This window comes from Pelobates fuscus, chromosome 6 (genome assembly GCF_036172605.1).
Source record: "Pelobates fuscus isolate aPelFus1 chromosome 6, aPelFus1.pri, whole genome shotgun sequence".
Classification (NCBI taxonomy): Eukaryota; Metazoa; Chordata; class Amphibia; order Anura; family Pelobatidae; genus Pelobates; species Pelobates fuscus.
In genome coordinates this window covers 224,697,247-224,715,772 of record NC_086322.1, presented here as the reverse complement: position 1 = coordinate 224,715,772, position 18,526 = coordinate 224,697,247, and the positions used below count along the sequence as shown (strand labels likewise).

General features: G+C 40.7%; 1 protein-coding gene across 1 annotated transcript in view; it reads right to left on the bottom strand.

Annotated features, from left to right (window-relative positions):
- LIN54 (lin-54 DREAM MuvB core complex component) overlaps window positions 1-18,526 on the bottom strand; it is a 75,570-nt gene that overhangs the window by 42,139 nt on the left and 14,905 nt on the right. Inside the window, exons 2-3 of the mRNA XM_063458783.1 lie at window positions 16,943-17,633; window positions 4,373-4,496 (exon numbers count right to left, since the gene is read on the bottom strand). Coding sequence (XP_063314853.1) covers window positions 4,373-4,496; window positions 16,943-17,611 — 793 coding nt within the window. The 5' untranslated portion in view covers window positions 17,612-17,633. The remainder of the gene's footprint in view (window positions 1-4,372; window positions 4,497-16,942; window positions 17,634-18,526) is intronic.

The window sequence follows — 18,526 nt, the reverse complement described above, 5'->3', positions numbered from 1 at the left end:
TTAAAAAAGCTAATGTAATCCTTTCCCAATATGGAATGTTTAACACCTTAAAAGGACCACTCCAGCTGAAGAGCTTTATGGGTGAGGAGTGCCTCATTATGACAATTTGTAAAAGCAACAATTTCTAAGAGAAATCAGCACTTTTATAAGTAATTAAACATCCAATTATATAGCCTGGGAACGTGGGCATCTGTAGGAATATTTTCTCCATGCTCGGCCCTATTTTGACAGTGTCATTATGGGAGGGGCATAGTCATTATCACATGAAGCGCAAGCAGGCAAAGAGTTAAGAAAAATAATACAATGTGAGCAAGATATTACTTTGCTGCAGAGGGATTTAGATAGACTGGAGGACTGGGCACTCAAATGGCAGATGAAATTTAATGTTGAAAAATGCAAAGTTATGCACTTCGGCGTAAAGAATACACAAGCAACGTATACCCTTAATGGAAGCGAATTAGGGACAACAACACACGAAAAGGACTTGGGAATTGTTATAGACAACAAACTATGCAACAATGTGCAATGTCAATCAGCAGTGGCCAAGGCCAGTAGGGTATTGTCATGCATGAAAAAGGGCATTCATTCCCGGGACGAGAATATCATTTTGCCTCTTTATAAATCACTGGTAAGACCACACATTGAATATGCTGTGCAATTTTGGGCACCTGTTCTAAAGAAGGATATTATGGCACTAGAAAAAGTGCAGAGACGGGCTACAAAATTAATAAAAGGAATGGAACATATCAGCTATGAAGAAAGGTTAACAAATTTAAACCTATTTAGTTTAGAAAAACGTCGCCTGAGAGGGGATATGATAACATTACACAAATATATTCGAGGCCAATACAAACCATTGTGTGGAAATCTATTCACAAACCGGACTTTACATAGGACACGAGGTCATGCGTTTAGACTAGAAGAAAGAAGATTTCGTCTAAGGCAAAGGAAAGATTTTTTTTACTGCAAGAACAATCAGGATGTGGAATTCTCTGCCTGAAGAAGTGGTTTTATCAGAGTCCATACAGATGTTCAAACAGCTACTAGATGCATACTTGCAAAAACAGAATATTCAAGGATATAATCTGTCAATGTAGGGTAATAACTGCTTGATCCAAGGATAAATCTGACTGCCATTCTGGGGTCAAGAAGGAATTGTTTTCCTAGCTTGTTGCAAAATTGGAAGTGCTTCAAACTGGGTTTTTTTTTGCCTTCTTTTGGATCAACAGCAAAAAACATATGTGAGGAAGGCTGAACTTGATGGACGCAAGTCTCTTTTCAGCTATGTAACTATGTAAGAAACCTGATGCAAAATCTTATTAGAAGAATCAAGTTGACATGGTCTGATTTATGTCTAATGTCTAATTTGTTTTAATATTAACACTACTCAATGCACCCCATTAGTATACCCATGATCAAGGCACTATCACTAAATTAAAAAAAATAAAATTGTGTAATCTACATTTCGCGTTACATTTGGCCACAGCAACAGGTGGCATGTACAGCAAAGGATTGCACCCACAGTACCAGACTGCACACAAAGCTATTGCCACATAAGAAGGTAGCATACACAGTGGTTACTACAGAACTAAGAGACACTCACAGCACCAAAAAGTACCGACAGTACCAGATTGCACTTCTAACACTTCCCGCACCTTATGAATGCCAGTACTACTACTACTACTAAAGAAAAAACAAAAAAACAACTTGGGCCCCCACCAACTTGTGCCCCTTCTCTTATATCCCCTCCAGACACACATTCAACTTTCTTCATATCCCCCCCACCCAACCGGTGCCCTGTTCTCTCATATCCTCTCCATACACACCTTAACCTTTCTTCATATTCTTCATGTGTCCATTTTCTAACAACTCTATACCCACCTTCACATTTCTCCATATTCCCCACTCTCCCAACCCTAATTCTGTCCCTTTCTCCATATATTCTCCCCGTCTATTCATTCCCAATTGTATAGTAATTCTCTCCCTACATGCTCTGGTGTAGTGTGGCTTGGGACTGGTAGTCCTACCATACAGCTCAGCTCAGTTTGGTTCCACCTGCAGGTAGGAGGGAGCAGTGATAACAGTCTATCCCTGCTCTCTATTGCAGCCCACTCTCGGGAACGAACACTCGGGCTGCTTTATGTGGAGTATGGCTGACCACAAACTAAGTGCAGCCTTTTTTTTTTTTTTTTTTAAGCTATTAAACAAAGTACCCACTTCCGGTTATCCTGCATGGGTACCTGTGGAGAAGGGCAAATTGAAATTTCCATGGGGTGTCAAGTGCCCCCCCCTTGATCCCCCCCCCCTCCGGACGCCCATACCTGGGAAGTTTCTTCCTTTTTCCGTTAGCTCCCCAGAGTGAACGGTAGTGTCAGGCAAGCTTGACTTGAGCATGCCTACTTCTTCTCCTGCACACGTCCAATCAGAATGCTTTAAGTGCACATGCACATACCAAGGGAAACCTTCTGAGAGTCTCTTCTGGGTAAAAAATGCAGGGCTTGGAAAGGCTGCAGTTCATAAAATCTGCTAGTTTTGCAAGCCATTGTAACATATACCTCCAATGAATACATACATTTATTCACTGGGGGTATATCTATTGTACAATGATTTTTTATATTTAGAGTGCAGAGTTTTCCTTTAAGGATCAAAGAAGTTAAGCAATAATCTGTCCTTTCCATCTGCATAGTGCGAGCTTATTCCACAGTTATATTGTGAGGATATATAACAGCAAGTAATTAGCACACAAAACAATGTTGACAGAAGGGCTCAACATTTCCACTTGTCATTAGCCATTGCCAAGTGACAATTCAACCCTGGTGAGGCCATGCACCCTTCAGACTTGCTGTAGCGGGTAACTTTTAAGGCCTGGCTAGTAGCGTAGGACTTGCAATTTTAAGTTCTTGATCCAAGAATAACCCAAATTTTAGAGTCAAGGAATCCCCACCCCCCAATTTTCTTGAAAAAATTGATGTTGCTTCAAAATGATTCTACGGTTGATATGAGAAAAGCTGAACTAATAAAAAAAGAATGCTATTATCGGCACCCAGACCACTTAATCTAAAAGAAGTGGACTGGGTGCCATGGGCTGCCCCATTTTATCTTTGCAAGTGAAAACATTTTCATTGCAGAGTTTAAATTGTCTTTAGTGGCTGTCACTAGAAAAATTGCCCACGAAATAGCAGAGAGAAAGTTCTTAGAGACTAATCGGATTGGCATTGAGCAGAGTTTTCTGCACATGCACACTAGTCTCCCAATGCTTTACTATGAGAAAGCATTGGATTGGTGGAGATCATCATTCTCAAAGGTCTCAGCCAAGGAGGCGGGTCAGCAACACATAAACAAGCGCTGCGACTGAAAGAAGGCAAGTAAAATATATCTCTTTTACTACTTACAAGAGGGGACCAGTAACCTATTTGTATTCCCAACACTATAGGGTTTCTTTAACCCCTTAAAAACCAGACTTCTGGAATAAAAGGGAATCATGACATGTCACACATGTCGTCATGTGTCCTTAAGGGGTTAAAACATTTTTTCTAGCCTACATTTTTTACTATGTGACTACAAAACTAGGACTTCAACTGGGAAACTTGTCAAACAAACTTATAATCTAGCTATGGAGTTTTATACCCGCTTACGGCACAGAGATTCATCACACATAGGAGGAGGAAGTGGACATTGGCAGAGCGGTGTCTCCAGCCCCAACTACATACCAGCTTGGAATGAACAATTGCAGACAGTGATATTTGTGGTCTTTTATTTTTCACGATGCTTCCTGACCTACTGAGCATCATTATACATGTACACAATAGACAGTTTAGTTCCAATGGTCTTTTTTTTCCCTTCATAATTCTTATTATGCTCTGGCATTAGGCAGTTCACTCATCAACTTCTGCTTGAGCAGAACTGAAAATGTAGTCCATAAAAACTACACTAGAAAAAAAGCGATATATAATTCAATTCACTAATGAGCTATGTTTCATTCTGGCCTCTGGGTCTAATCTTACCCATAAGACTGTCTAGCAGAGCAGGATCACAGTTCCACTCACCACATAGAATACGTGGAACTGCTCTGGAAACGGATATCTGCCATACTACCACGCACGCATCGTGAATTACAAATCACTGCAGTTCTGAGTCACTATCAAAGCTGAGAGTTGGTGGAGGGTAGTCTCTGCACTACTAATTTTACAATCACAACCCCTTAACTTATTTTATTGCATAGAAAAATGTAAATTTAAAAATTAAAATAAAAACCACACAGTCTATCACACTTACTATTTACCTTCTATATAGTAAGTGAATGATGAAATCAAATATTTTTCTACAGATCTAATAAATTCTCTATCCAAATAAAAAGCATATTATCAAGCACCTGAAAAGATTGATGACACTTGGGTAGTCTGTCCTGTAGTGATAGGTTTGCTAGTCAGCGGCTTTGCAATGATCAGCTTGGTAATGACTGCTCCAGAGGAGGAAGCAGGATTCTTCTTGGCGATCTGTAGAAATCAAACAGGAGAGAATGTGACACTTGCAGTCTACAGAAACTTCTTTGTTGCTCATCACCGACTAAAATATATATTGTAATAAGAGTCACAAATAAAAATTAGGCACCAGCAGCAATGAGTTCTGTGAACTGTAGCTCACAGGATTTGTAAAGTCAGACATGTTATAGATTGCTCGCCCTCCGGAATGAGCACAGTCTAATAATTCAAGGATAATCAAGCATCAAATATGTACAGACTTGCAAAATATACGTCATAAAACATACTAAAAAAAAAAAAAAAAAAACGCAAATACATTTTCTGATGGTTTCTTCACAGCGACAGAAAGAAAGTGTTTTACAGAATGAAAACCATTATAACAGTGCATCTATTTTGATTTAGCACAGGAATTAGACTGATAATTTTTTGAGACTGTACATTTAAAAGCAAGTACTAAAACTGTGACCTAATTTACATGATGAACTACTATAGCGATTATTGCCAGGTGTCATCAGTATATTGGTAAAGCAGATCATAATTTAAAGTAACACTATAGTGTTAGGAATACAAAACTGTATTAGGCCTGAATAAGATGTGCAGTCTTAGCCCTGCAATGTAAACGTTGCAGTTTCTCCAAAACCGCAAATTATGCAGCTGCAAGGTTAAGGGGACAGTGAAACCAGATCACTACAATGACTATGTGACTTGGAGACGGAGTGACAAAGACTGCATGAAGGGAGAAGCACAGAAATTCCAAATCATTAAAAACTGGATGTAGTAGTGTTAAGACCTTCAGTGGCTATGGTACTGAGGTCTTCTATTCCTTTCCCAATAGCTGAGCATAAGTGATTATAACTGCAGGTAGGGTGTAGAGGAATAGTGTAGATGAATGCAGCTTTCAAGAAGATTCTCCCCAGCAAGTAAAATATTTCCCAAGCATGAGCATAGACTTCATGAAGGGTACAACAGGAATGAGCTTTATTGACGTCACACTGGCTTTTATGGAAATCCTCCTGCAAGAGGACCTCCCACAGTAAACAAAAGGAACAACCAATCATAATACTGTTTTACAGTAAAAACCCTCCCTTCCTCTGCCTGAGAGATTCTGAGATAAGTTAAGGAATAAACCAATTATCTCCAGGCAGAGGACAAACTATTTCGCCAAAACGTTGAACATCCCTTTACACACAAGGTATCCCCTCAAATGACATGTCCCCTGATAGCCCCAATCTGGGTGACCAACATATTCAAATTTCACCCAGATCGGTTCAGGGGTTCTCAAAAAGTATGGAAGTCTTAGTTCACCGACCGCACACGCTGAATTCGTGGAACTGTTTTGGGCAGGAGCCTCGTGTGCGGTCGGTGAACTAAGACTTCCATACTTTTTGAGAACCACTGAACCGACCTGGGTGAAATTTGAATATGTTGGTCACCCAGAGTCGGTCAATTCAGAAAACAGCATAAAACCGAATAAAAGCACGAATGGAGCTTCCTAGCTCATAGGAGCGATTGTTCCCCGTGTTCGTATGAACCAAACTACCGAATGGCGCTCTCCTGGCTGTTCGGCAACTAAAGGAAGCAGGCAAAAAGAAAAAATGAGAACTGAAATAGAGAAAACAGTCCCACTCAGTGGGTGTAATCCAATCTCGTTCTCAGTTATATACCTCCAATTGTAAATGTCACATGTAGAGAGGGGGGGAGGGTTTTTTGTTTAAACCTTTATTTAGTACAAAAATTAGGTATAATAAAAATTGGCAAATCGTTTACCAATGAGTAATAAGACCTAAAAGGTGGGTAGGTAGAGCATAATCAGCATATTTCTGTTCATGGAGTGACAAGTGTGTCCAGGATACAAATGCCTGGATAGCTAGTGGATGGGAGGAGAGATAATAAGAGGGGAGAGTAGAGTTAAAAGTAGCACAGGGAGTCGCTATAAATGGCAAAACTAAATGGTGCACTTGTCCTGAAGGGATATGGAGCATATACATATGTAGGAAAACCCCTTAGTGTTCTCTAGTATTCCTGCATAAAATTTGTGCAGGTTAGAGGGTATTACTCCAATGTCAGGGGGTATTCCGGTTTAATGCTGCAAAGCAGTAACCGTTCCTCACTTGAGTGCCACACCAAAATCCTAAGTATGCCCTGGACTAGCTGTCTAGCTCACATATGTGAGAGAGGAATTTATCTGCTACTTCGAGGCAGCCTCAACCTTTCCCTATCTCCCCATAGATTTATCAAACCAAGGTGCTAAATGAAAGCATTCCCCATCCGCTCAGCAGACAATGCATGAACAGAAAATAAAAATAACAACCCAACCAAAAAAGAAATATGGATTAAATCAAAAAAAGAAAAGTGAAGATAAATTGCATCGGCTCAAAATTCGCTCGACGCGCGTTTCGGCGTTTCGATACGCCTTTGTCAAGAGCTGGACAGTGACTGGACTGATTGCCGGTTATAAAGGATAGAGAGACCTCCCATTACGGGACAGCCACCAATCTGCATGCAGGGGCTGTTTCCCGGAGACCACGTGGGACTCGTGGGCTCCTCCCATATAGTGCCATCCAATCAGAGAGGGGAAGGGGAGTAGTCACCCTTTGTGTGCCGCACTGTAAGATCGTAACCCATTACGGGTAAAAATGCAAGTGGCAACAGTATCGGTTTTCATATTGTATAGGGGAGCTATACAAGTATACGAAACATCAATGTGGTTGTACTGATTTCCCCCAAACAGTAAATACACACAAAGGCATGATAGGCTAAAATATTGAGAATAAAGTATATTATTTGTATAACTCCTTTTCCGTCAGTCAAGGGTTTTAATACACGCAAAGACCCATTGTAGGTTAGCTATATCGCTCAAAGTGTAACATATAGGGGTCTGTTAATGCAAGTTGACTATAAACAGTATGTGCAGTACGTATATTGTTTGATAGACCGAGGGGGGAGAGATATACAGGTTTTGATAGAATGCAAATTACGGATTATTGTACGGACATTGTATCACCAAATAATAAATAAACTATTTGTTATTTTTATATTTTTATTTTATTTGTTTTATTTTAATTTTTATTTATTTATTATTTATTATTTTTAATTTTTATTTTTTATTTTTTATTTTTTACCTTTATTTATTGTCTTTTGTTTTATATTGAATATATTGTGGGTGCTCTTAATGGTGAAGTATATTCTCCGATTATGGGAGTAGGGGGCCGAATGGGCAGGGTCAGTCATCAGTTCACTGGAAAGGAAGGGGGGGGGGGGGGAGTGTGAACGGAGCCCCCCAAGAATAATGTGTACATAAATTCACATAAGTACTCAATGTACGTTAGTTTGACGGGTATTCTGTATTAAATGAAATGCAGAATAAACAAGGATAGGGCGAGAGATATCAGTAGAGAGTAGAGTGTCTATGTCAGATAGGCATAGACTCATCACTCAACAGAATTAGGTATTATGTCCTCAATGCAACCATTCAATTAAAGATGGAGTGGGGAATATTAGTTACCGAGTGATAAAGTAAATTAATATTGTGTATATTCAATGCGCAGGACTAGTTTAGGAAACAAAGGACATATACAGTGGGGGACTTATCATTCAGATAAAAGGGGAAAATGAGAAGCCCTCATTGAGACCCTTAGGATTGAGGGTCTTCAATTTGTGAATCCACCTGCATTCCTTTTGACGCAGGATTTTGTCAAAGTCCCCCCGTCTCTGTTCTCGTTTAACCAGTTCTAACCCGCAGAACCGTATATCCCTGGATACACCCCCATGTTTTTCTTTAAGGTGTCCAGAGTCTTTAAGGTGTCTCCATACGTTTTTTTTGTGCACCTCGCATGTTCTTTTATGCGCTCCTTGAAAGCTCAGAAGGTCTTACCCACATACATTAGTTTGCAACTACATGTGAGAAGATAAATCACACCCGTGGAGTTGCAATTAAAGAAGTGCTTTATTGTAAAGGAAGCAGGCGTTCGTATGTTTCAGCGGTGGTTCGGGAAGTCAAGTGTCCGATTTTAGTTCCAGACACTCGACGACCAAGTCCCGCTGCCTCCTTTCGTACAAACAAGATGGCCGCCGTTTTCTCTTCCACGTGGCATTCGCATATCTGAACGGGGGCCGCCCAGAGAGCGCTTAATAGATGGTTCCCTTTGAAGGTAATGAGCCAGGAGGGTGGTCGGTGTTCGGTAATTTAGTTTAATCTACCGAACCAATAAAATCCCAAATAAACGAATACAGCTTAAAGTCACAAATAAACAGAAGAAAATGCAGAAAATAAGTATTTTCTTCACAAGTAGTAATGCATATCTTTACTACAAAATCTAAGTGGATTGATTTTGAAGTGTAGTGTTGTCCAATTACTTAGGAAAGGGGAGAGCCTGATTTTGCTAAACCAACATCATGTCGGGCCAAGTTTAACAGACAAAATAAAGTATGAATGCATGCATCAGTGGTGAGGAATTCCTATCGCTGGATGCCCAGGACATAAAGTTACCCCGGTGAGCAGGGGAGTGACGTCGACAGAGGAAGTTTGGGCTGCAGGGAGAACTTGGCCTTGGCACTGAAATAGAGCTAAGTTTCATGAAAATGTTTTTTGGTTGGATTAACTCTTGAAGATGAAGTGACTTTCATGCTTAGGGGGTTGCATTATATAGGTTTACACAAAGAAAATTATGCAACTTTTCCTAAACATAGCAGGTCCACTATTCCATATTTTTATCCTTTCATATGTAACAGTCAGACTCAACTCAGACAAGATATTGAGGCGTACAGAACAATGAACTGTAATGAATTAAAAGTCAAATTGCAAATAATTAGGCTAAAAAAAAGCCACATTTCCAAACCAGCTATTTCAGCCTAAGATTTTAAAATGTGAAAATCGTTCCCAAATCTACATGTACACTCAAAGATACTCCCACAACTAACAGATTCAGTCACTTCACACTGGTTCACTTCTCACACAGAAAATAAATATGCACTTCTATTGCATGATTGTATTCTACAATAAATGATCATCTGAGAGTTCCTCCTATTAGCACATAAAACTATGCAGAAACCCATTCTAACCAGTTTTCACTATTTCCACCACACTTACTGCTGATAAGTACAGTTGTAATCAAAATTAGTCAACCTCCATGGTCAAGATTTACAGACTTACTGCTATTTGCAATGAAAAAATCAAACAAAAGCACAATAGCTCAACACAAGAAATTTGGTTTCCCAAAATTCGACTGAAAATACAACTTATGACTTCTCCAGGCTCACGGTGACGGTCAAGGTGATGGTCCTTGACCTCTCTCGCCTTGACTACTGCAATCCACTTCTCACTGGTCTTACGTGTTCCCAACTTGCCCTGTCACAGTCACAAAACTTCTCTAAAGCTGCACTGTTCCTGTGGAACTCCCTCCCCTTCTCCATTAGACTTTCAGCCAGTCTCCATTCCATAGAAAAATCATTTAAAACTCACTTCTTCAGGAAAGTGCATCAATTAATTAAACTGTTAACAGCTTTCCCTTCCCGCACCCAGATTCCTCTCCTGCAACTGTCAACACACAAAAAAAAACAAAAAAACGCAATGAATAATTTTGTAACAACCTACTTTCCTACCCTATCCTTTGTGTCACTATACTCCACTCTCTCTAGCATGTAAGGTCGTTGAGGCGGGCCCTCAACCCCTCTGTTCCTATGCATCCAACTTGTCTTGTTACAAGTATGTGTATGTTAGTCCACCCATTGTACATTGGTTTAGAATTTGCTTTATAAATAATAAATGCAATATTATGCATTTTTGCATGACAAACACACACACACACACACACACACACACACACACACATACATTATAGCCGAAGTGGGGCGGATTTAAATATAAAGAACTTGCGGGGCTTGGACGCCATCCTGGACGGTCGCAGGCAGAGTGGGTTCCTTCCTAAATCTATGAAAAAAGACTTCCAAAGGGGGTAAAACACCCCAAAACCTCGCTAAACAATCATGAACAACCTCAACCTGCACTGCGGGAACAACCTCGGGGAGGATTACATCCTCTCCACCCGTGCAAGAGAACAGCTGCGACATCCACCTTTTTGCGGCCTGGTGCCGACCCGGCGGGAGATGCGGCCGGTCTCTATGTCGGGGGCGACCTGGACACTCAGACCAGCGGTCAGTCTTCGCCCCGTACTCCCCCCCCCTCTGGGCCAGTGGGGGATATCCCGGCCTCCACCAGACGACTAATCACCTCGGCAAAGCAATCAGACGACAACAGGGACAAAGCCACACAAGTGGCCTTCCCTAAAATGGCCGCCGACAAACCTGCACAATAGCAACTGGGCAGCAAGCTTCATACTAAACTTCGACAATATGTGCCGGCGGTATTGGAGAGGCTGGGAGGAACGGCGAAAGCCACATGAGACGCCCGCACCTATGGAGCTACCCATAGACAGAGCTCCACTCCATCAAGGCCCCCCTCCTGCAAAGATTCAAGCACAAACCCACAGCCCACACTCTGGGAAACAGAAGCGTAACAATGTGGAGGTGCGCAGGGCTCCATCCAGCATTAGCAACCGCCAAACACCCCAGCCGCAAGTACCTAGCCCACACAGGCAGAGAGCAGGCAAGACTTCACTCCATAAACGCCCAATACAGAGGCTGCAACACAGGTCGACTCCAGGGGGTAAATCGGCTCACAGAGCTCCCCCGCAGAGACCCCCTTTCAAAAGAGGAATCCAACAGCCCCACAGGGAGACGTATAGCCCAGGCTACAACACCAAACAGAGCTCCCTGACACCACCAGGTACCAGCCTTCATGCTGCACGAAAAGCCGACCTGGGTTGGAGAGGGAGAGCGATGGAGGGATATGGAGCTCACGGAGATCCCTCCCATCATGTAAGCCTTAAAGCTGGACTAGAAAAGAACTGCTCGGGGTGGCCTACCAGAGGCATTGGTTGACCCTGCCTAACTGCCGACCCCAAACGGACACCAGCACAAGTATATCTGTCGACCACCCTTAATGTTTCTCACATAAATGTCTATTTCTTTTGTGTTACTCTTGCTATAATTTCATTTAAAGGACAAAGCAGTTTTATGCTATAGTTTGTGTATTTCACACACATGCGTATACTACCTCACAATTGTTATAGTTGCTTTATGATTTATTTTTTGAAAACCACAGTCAGATTTGAACCATTTTGTTTCAGCTCAAAGTTCATAAGCAAAACTTATAATGGATCAGTCTGAAATCTACTGTATAGCAGCGTAGTTCTTGCATTAATACACTTTTCATGTATAGCATGATAATGAAGCATGATATAATAATCAAAATGTGCTGTTTAATTGCATACCAAAAATAAAGAATTTAAAAAATATATATATAAAGAACTTAAGAGTAAGTTATAGACAACAATGAATAACATCACTCAGTGCACTATAGTGGTTGTGGTGAAAGGAGTGCTATGGCACTCCCTCATTGTAAGACCTCAAATTAGTTATGGGGCTTAGAGTGTTCCTCTAATATGCAGTGCAGTTTAAGACTCCTGAACGATATCGAGGAACCGGAAAAAAGTAGACAGACTAAAAAAACAATTCTAACTGGAATTGAGGATTTTTCTTATGAAGAAGTCTTGTTTTGGTGACAATAGTGTCCTTTTAACTCTAAAGGACACATCAAGGAGTTATAAAGTAATGTTTTGGAAGCCTGTGATCTTTGTAAGTGGTTCAATTGCTGCTGTGGACTGGTCACTTGCAACATTGTATAAAGATTGAAAAATTATATTTGTAAATAGTGAGTGGCTGCGCTTAGAATAAAATTTGTTAAAAAAACTACATTGGGCAATTGCTCCTAATAAAATTTTCTAATATAAGAAATTACCCTCATTTTCTTATACAATAGCGACTATTTCCATGGTAAGCAATTGATATTAGAACCTTTCATCTCATTCCTGGCATTTATTAAATGTAACGTGTGAAGTCAAACAATAACTACTGGCACATGATGGAAGATTTAGTGCAAAGCAGCTTAAAGTGATACTATAGGCACACAGACCACTTCAACTCATTGCAGTGGTCTGGGTGCATGGTCTCTGTCCTCTTATACCTGCAAGGTAAAACACTGCTTTTTAAGAGGAATGTACTTGGACCCATTCTCTTTAATATTTTTATTATTGATATTGCAGAAGGTCTTGATGGTAAGGTTTGTCTTTTTGCTGATTATACTAAGATATGTCACAGGGTTGATGTTCCAGGAAGGATAAGCCAAACGGCAGATCATTTTGTAAACTAGAAAAATGGTCAGAGTTGTGGCAGCTGACATTTAATGTGGGTAAGTAGATAATGCATCTTGGACATAAAAACCCAAGGACAGAGTACAAAATATTTGAGGAAAGTGAAAATTTGGCAGACTAGATGGGCCAAGTGGTTCTTATCTGCCGTCACATTCTATGTTTAAGACAGCCACCAGAGGTGCTTTCTGAATTTTAACGGAAACGTTTGAAACAATGTTAGATGTCCTACTTTGCACGAGGACACCCAGCGTCTTCAAAATTCCTATAGGAAAGCATTGATCCAATGCTTTCCTAAGGGGAAGATCTAATGCTCTCACCACACCTGCGCGTTAGGTCCGCAGTTGGCTTTTAGTCCCTGGAGGAGGAGACTGAGCCAGTCGCAGCACTGAGGTACCTTGGTGCTGGCTCAGTCTCCTCCTCCAGTGACGTCAAGCCTACTGCGGACCACCCACGACAGACGTCAAGCTGACTGCAGACCACATCCATGAGTTCAATCAATAATCATTTATAGCATTCTGAATTTTTTTTTACATCTTTGCAGCACTGTCCTCATTTTTTCTGTGGTCTGGGGGTGACAGCAGCACGGTAGGAATATTTATATTTGAAGGCACTGCAGTACCTACTATCCTCAATATTATCGTGGCCATAAAAACAAAAACAAAAAAAAAACATTTTTAATCTAGTGAACATCTGACAGTGACCACTAGAGGTTCAGGCTTTAGATGCAGACTGGCCCTTTTAACCATTGAGCAAACAGACTGGTTGGGAAGATTCATTTAGCCATCCCACATGCAGAAGACAGCTAGGAAAGTACTGTTAATTCCTCTCAAACTCAGCCCTTACCTACTTTTGACTGAACATTGTAATGAACTGGCAGACACCCAACTGTCACTCATGAAAGCAAGCCCCAAGACTCAACAAATGTGCTGTAATCCGCATGCACACATCATTAACAGAGCGCTGATATCTCCTAGCATTGATTGGTAGATGAACAGTGCATGAAGTGTAAGTGAAGAAAAGGGAAATCAGTAACTTCTAAATAATCTTATAAAAAAAGAAAGAAAAAAAAGACAAGAAAATAAGATGTTTACTTTTTTTTATCATCATCATTCTTGCACATGCTCATTATATATATTCTATATATAAAAACAATATTGAGAATTCCTGAGGATATATTTTCCTTGCTCATCCTTTGATATTAATAATTAGGAAAAAAGACTGTCCCACTGCACCTCCTATGGGTCCCGCAGAGGACACAATTCTGAGAGATCTCAGGAAGTTAATGCAAGCAAGAGAATCTTATCTTGATTATTTATTGGGTAAACAAAACAAGTAGGTAGAGAGCATAGGCCATGGGTAAAAAATAGGAGACAACCTTTTGAAGAAATTCTGGTGATGATGGCTTTTCCTAAGTTGTGTTTCAAAGCTGTTGTATACAGCAAACACAGACTCAAAAGGAATCCATGTTTAAAATGGAATGAAGCAAAAATGTGATTCTTTGTTAAACTAATTTGCATATACCCATCCAGTATCCTTTGCGGTTGTAACATCACTGCTGATTTGTGATTTCTGTGGGAAAAGCAATTCTTATGGCTTGACCGGTGTGCAGATTTTTGTTTAACATTGTATTAACTAAATATATATCTATCTATAATAAGGCCTTAATAGTAATTTTAAAGGGGGACAAAAAATAAATATATGCACCCTCTTGAAGACTGTGCATTTCTGTACAGAGTGAAGGGCTGATGACATGAACAGCCATGTCAAAAAGCCAGATAACTGGACCAAAAAAAAGCTGAACTAACAAAGCAGTGATTGTGTGTCGAACTTTCATCTGCTAAATATTTGGAAATGTATCCACACAGTGTTTCACCCTTTACCCTACCTACACTTGCACTACAAAAACAAATGTAAAACAAAATTACAAACATGAAAGTGTACAGCAATTTGCCAGAAAAGTCAATTATCATCATCATTTATATAGCGCCAACATATGCTGCAAAAAATTACAATACTAAACAGGGGGAAATGTAACAATAAATGAGGCAATTACAAAAAGTCTTATACACAAATAATGTATATTTGAATGTTGCATCTGATTAATTTTTTTCTTTAGGGTTAATAAGAGAAATCTACAATTTTGGCACATCTAGAACTATGTAGGTCAGCATGATTACCTTTTCCTTTCCTATTCACAAGCAGATATGTTATTGCAGGTTTAGAAGTGTGGCTGATTCTTCAGCAGAAGAAGTGCTTAGGAATTTTATCATACTTACCTTGCAATAGTGCAATAAAAAGAGGATTGGTACAGTTCTGGATTGGTACATTCTGAAGAAGCCACTTATGGTGAAACGCGTATGGTTATTTAATCTTGTATTTTACTGTGTATTTTAGAACAATAAATGTTTTTTGGCGACTTTACTGTACCAATCCTCTTTTTATTGCACTCTCTATGCACTTTAAACTTTTTTACTTATTCCTGGCATTTTAAACGTTCCTGGTTACTTTTACTTCCACTGGCAATCTTACTGTTCCAGTACTCCAAGAAATCCTAGGTGGGGGTAATACCACCAATGCCTATTCATAGAGCAGTACTTCTGCTCTATCTTTGTGAGTATTATTTTATATTCTATTTTACTCTCTTAACCCATCACAATTGAGAGCATTATCGTTGCTTTTTATCCTTCTATCTTGGAGCTTTGGATTACCAGACGGTGCTGACGGACGTACTGCCACTACATATCCCATAAGCGGAGATTATACCGCTGTACGCTATCCACACCAGAGCTGGCCATAGCTCCCTCAAATGTGAGTTCTTTATCTTTCTCTACCTATTGTACATTGAACCCCATCAAAATTGAGAGCACTATTGTTGCCTTCTACTTTCTTTTCCGAGTTTTGGACTACCAGACGGTGCTGACGGAGACCCCCTCCCTACATATCCCATAAGCAGGGATTATACCGATGTACGCAATCCACACCAGAGCTGGCCATAGCTCTCCTGAATGTGAGTTCTCTACTTCTGTTATTTATTGCACCCTGAACTTTACATACTATACCATTGGTCGCCTCTACCTCTCTTGTATTTGCATATACTGAACGGTCAACACCAGACGCACCTACCTCCACAAAGAAACTCTATCAAGTATCCCAGACCATCTACTGGTACCCTAGCAATATTTTACTGGACTATCTACCCTCATTTGGCGCAGCCCTTTCATATCTTTCTCATTATTGAATATAGGCCTATTCCTTCATTGGTCAACATTTATAGATATTAATTTAGTCACTAAGCTGTTAAATGTGTACTGGTGGGAATGTGGTCCTTTGGTGTAAAAAACTGTTGAGAACCACTGTCCTAATGAACAAGATTGTCAATGGAAGGTCCTGCAGTCTCAAGGCTTTACATTTTTTACTAGTAGGGCTCAAAATTTCAAGAATATTCTGCCTTTGAGGTTTCCACAAAGCATGACTGGACCAGTGAAGTTCTCAATTTTTCAATATGAAAATCTGCACATACAGAGGTAAAGGGACACTAGTCACCAGAACAACTACAGTATACTGTATTTGTTCTGGTTAGTATAATCATTCTCTTAAGGCTTTTTGCAGTAAACACGGTCTTTTCAGAGAAAATGCAGTGTTTACATTACAGCCTAGCGATACTTCAACTGGCCACTTCTCACATGGCTGCTAGAGGTGTTTCCTTGGGCAGTGATGCACAGTGTGACTGACATTCAGTGTCTCAGCCCGCTGCATGGAGAAAATAAACTTTCCTCGTAGAGGTGCAATGATTCAATGCATCACCTACAAAAAACTAACTTTTTTTCTTAATTCTTTTTACTTACACTTCAGTATGTGTGGTGGGATTCAGTCAATGCACCACTCACAAGAAAATGTAAATCCACTGTATTAAATTTTAGTTAAAAATAAAATAAAATAAATAAATACAAAAATTTAAGTATCATGAGAACATGTTAGATTTCCTATATCCTCCTGTTGTAAGCAAATTTGCAGCTGCATTTTTTAAATGTCTATATGAAGGGCATATTGGGCAAATAAGTCTTTATTATATACAAAATGTTGGTGCACAAATACTTTATCACTCCATAATTTCTGGCCCCTGTCAAACATACACATCATTCAAAACAGAAATAAAAACTAAACAAATAAAACCACCATGCATATTATTACCTGCAAAGTCTGCGATGCAGGCCCCACAAATCCAGCGGACTTGACAGAGGAACCGATGAGATGGGCAGAGCTTAAAGACATACCACCAATGACAGGTTTCACCTCAGGTCTAGTTCCACCAATAGTGACCAATTTGATCTGCTGCGGATTGCCTTTAGAATCCAGATGCTGGATATGAGTGGCATTCTTTTGTGTACCTTGAGGAAGTGTCAAGAATAAAGGATGGCTGGCCTTCCCAAGAGTTGTCACTATAAGCTTCTGCCCTTCATGCTTCACCAAATGGCTGCTAGGTGTAAGCTCAGAAGTCTTATTAAGAATCATTTGTCCAGAGATTGGTGTACCACGTTTGTGCACACCAGTCTGATAAACTGTTTTTATAGCTGCTGCAGATGGTCCAGAATCAGGCTTGGAAGAAACACTCACCACCGCAAGATGACTTGAGTGGTTGCTCGTTGTTGTAATTCCCTCCTTAGGAAAAGATGTAGTTACACATTCCCCACTACTGTTAATTTCCACAATTTCATCCATTTCGGTTTCCATTGGAACATCATCAACCATAGGAGAGGATATCGTGATTGCTTCAATGCAATCATCATCGGCCAAGGACATTTCAGATTCCATGATTTCATCAGGAAGGACATTGTTGAGTTCTGTAGATACCGCATCCATTCTAGACCTTCAATAGCTAATGCTAAAGCCGCAATAAACAAAGAGAAAAAAATCCAAGTGAGAATAAAGCCTACATTTTGGATACATAAGTGAAAACAACAAAAATACAAGTTTAACCTGACCCCCTAAGCATTCCACTCTCACCTCGTCTTTACAACAAATAACCAGCACAGTTTTGAAATTTACAGTGTCATTGGGGCATCATAAGCCATCCCGGAATAACAGTTCTGCCAGACTGGCTAATAAGAATTCTGTACATTTCTTGCAACTGTCATCACCATGTACAATACGCCGAGAACAGAGAGCCAATGGAGGTACGACCCCAATCTCCATGCTGCCTGTGGTCTCCACAACATCAGTACCTCTCTGGAAAGGGAGAGTAATACCAATGGAGAAAGATCGGTGTGCAGAGAGAACTTGGCCTCGGGATGAGTTAAAGGGACTCTCCAGGGAGGAGATTTTACTTACCTGGTTCCAGCGCCGGGAGCCTCGTGAAGCCGCGCCCCCTATTTCGTCAAAATGACGAAATAGGCGGGCGCGAGCAGGGAGCAATCAGACGCTTCCATTTGGAAGCGTCATTGCTCCCTTGTGCGCATGCGCGGCTTCGCCACACATGCGCACATACTTCAGAGGGCGGCATTCATGCCGCCCTCTGAAGTCCTGAGCGCACTGCCGCGCAAGCGCTCGGTGTGCGTGGCCGCGAGCTGAGCGACAGCTCAGCTCGCGGTCTTTCCCCGCCCCCCTCCTCCGCTGACAGGCTGGAGAGAGAAGGCGCGCACACAGTGCCTTCTCTCTCCTGAACATGTCAGACGTATTTTAATACGTCTGACGTGTCCAGGGCCTTTTTAGGGCCCTGTGTGATAGGAAGTCCCTCTAGTGGCCGTCTGAGTGACGGCCACTGGAGGTATTCCTATC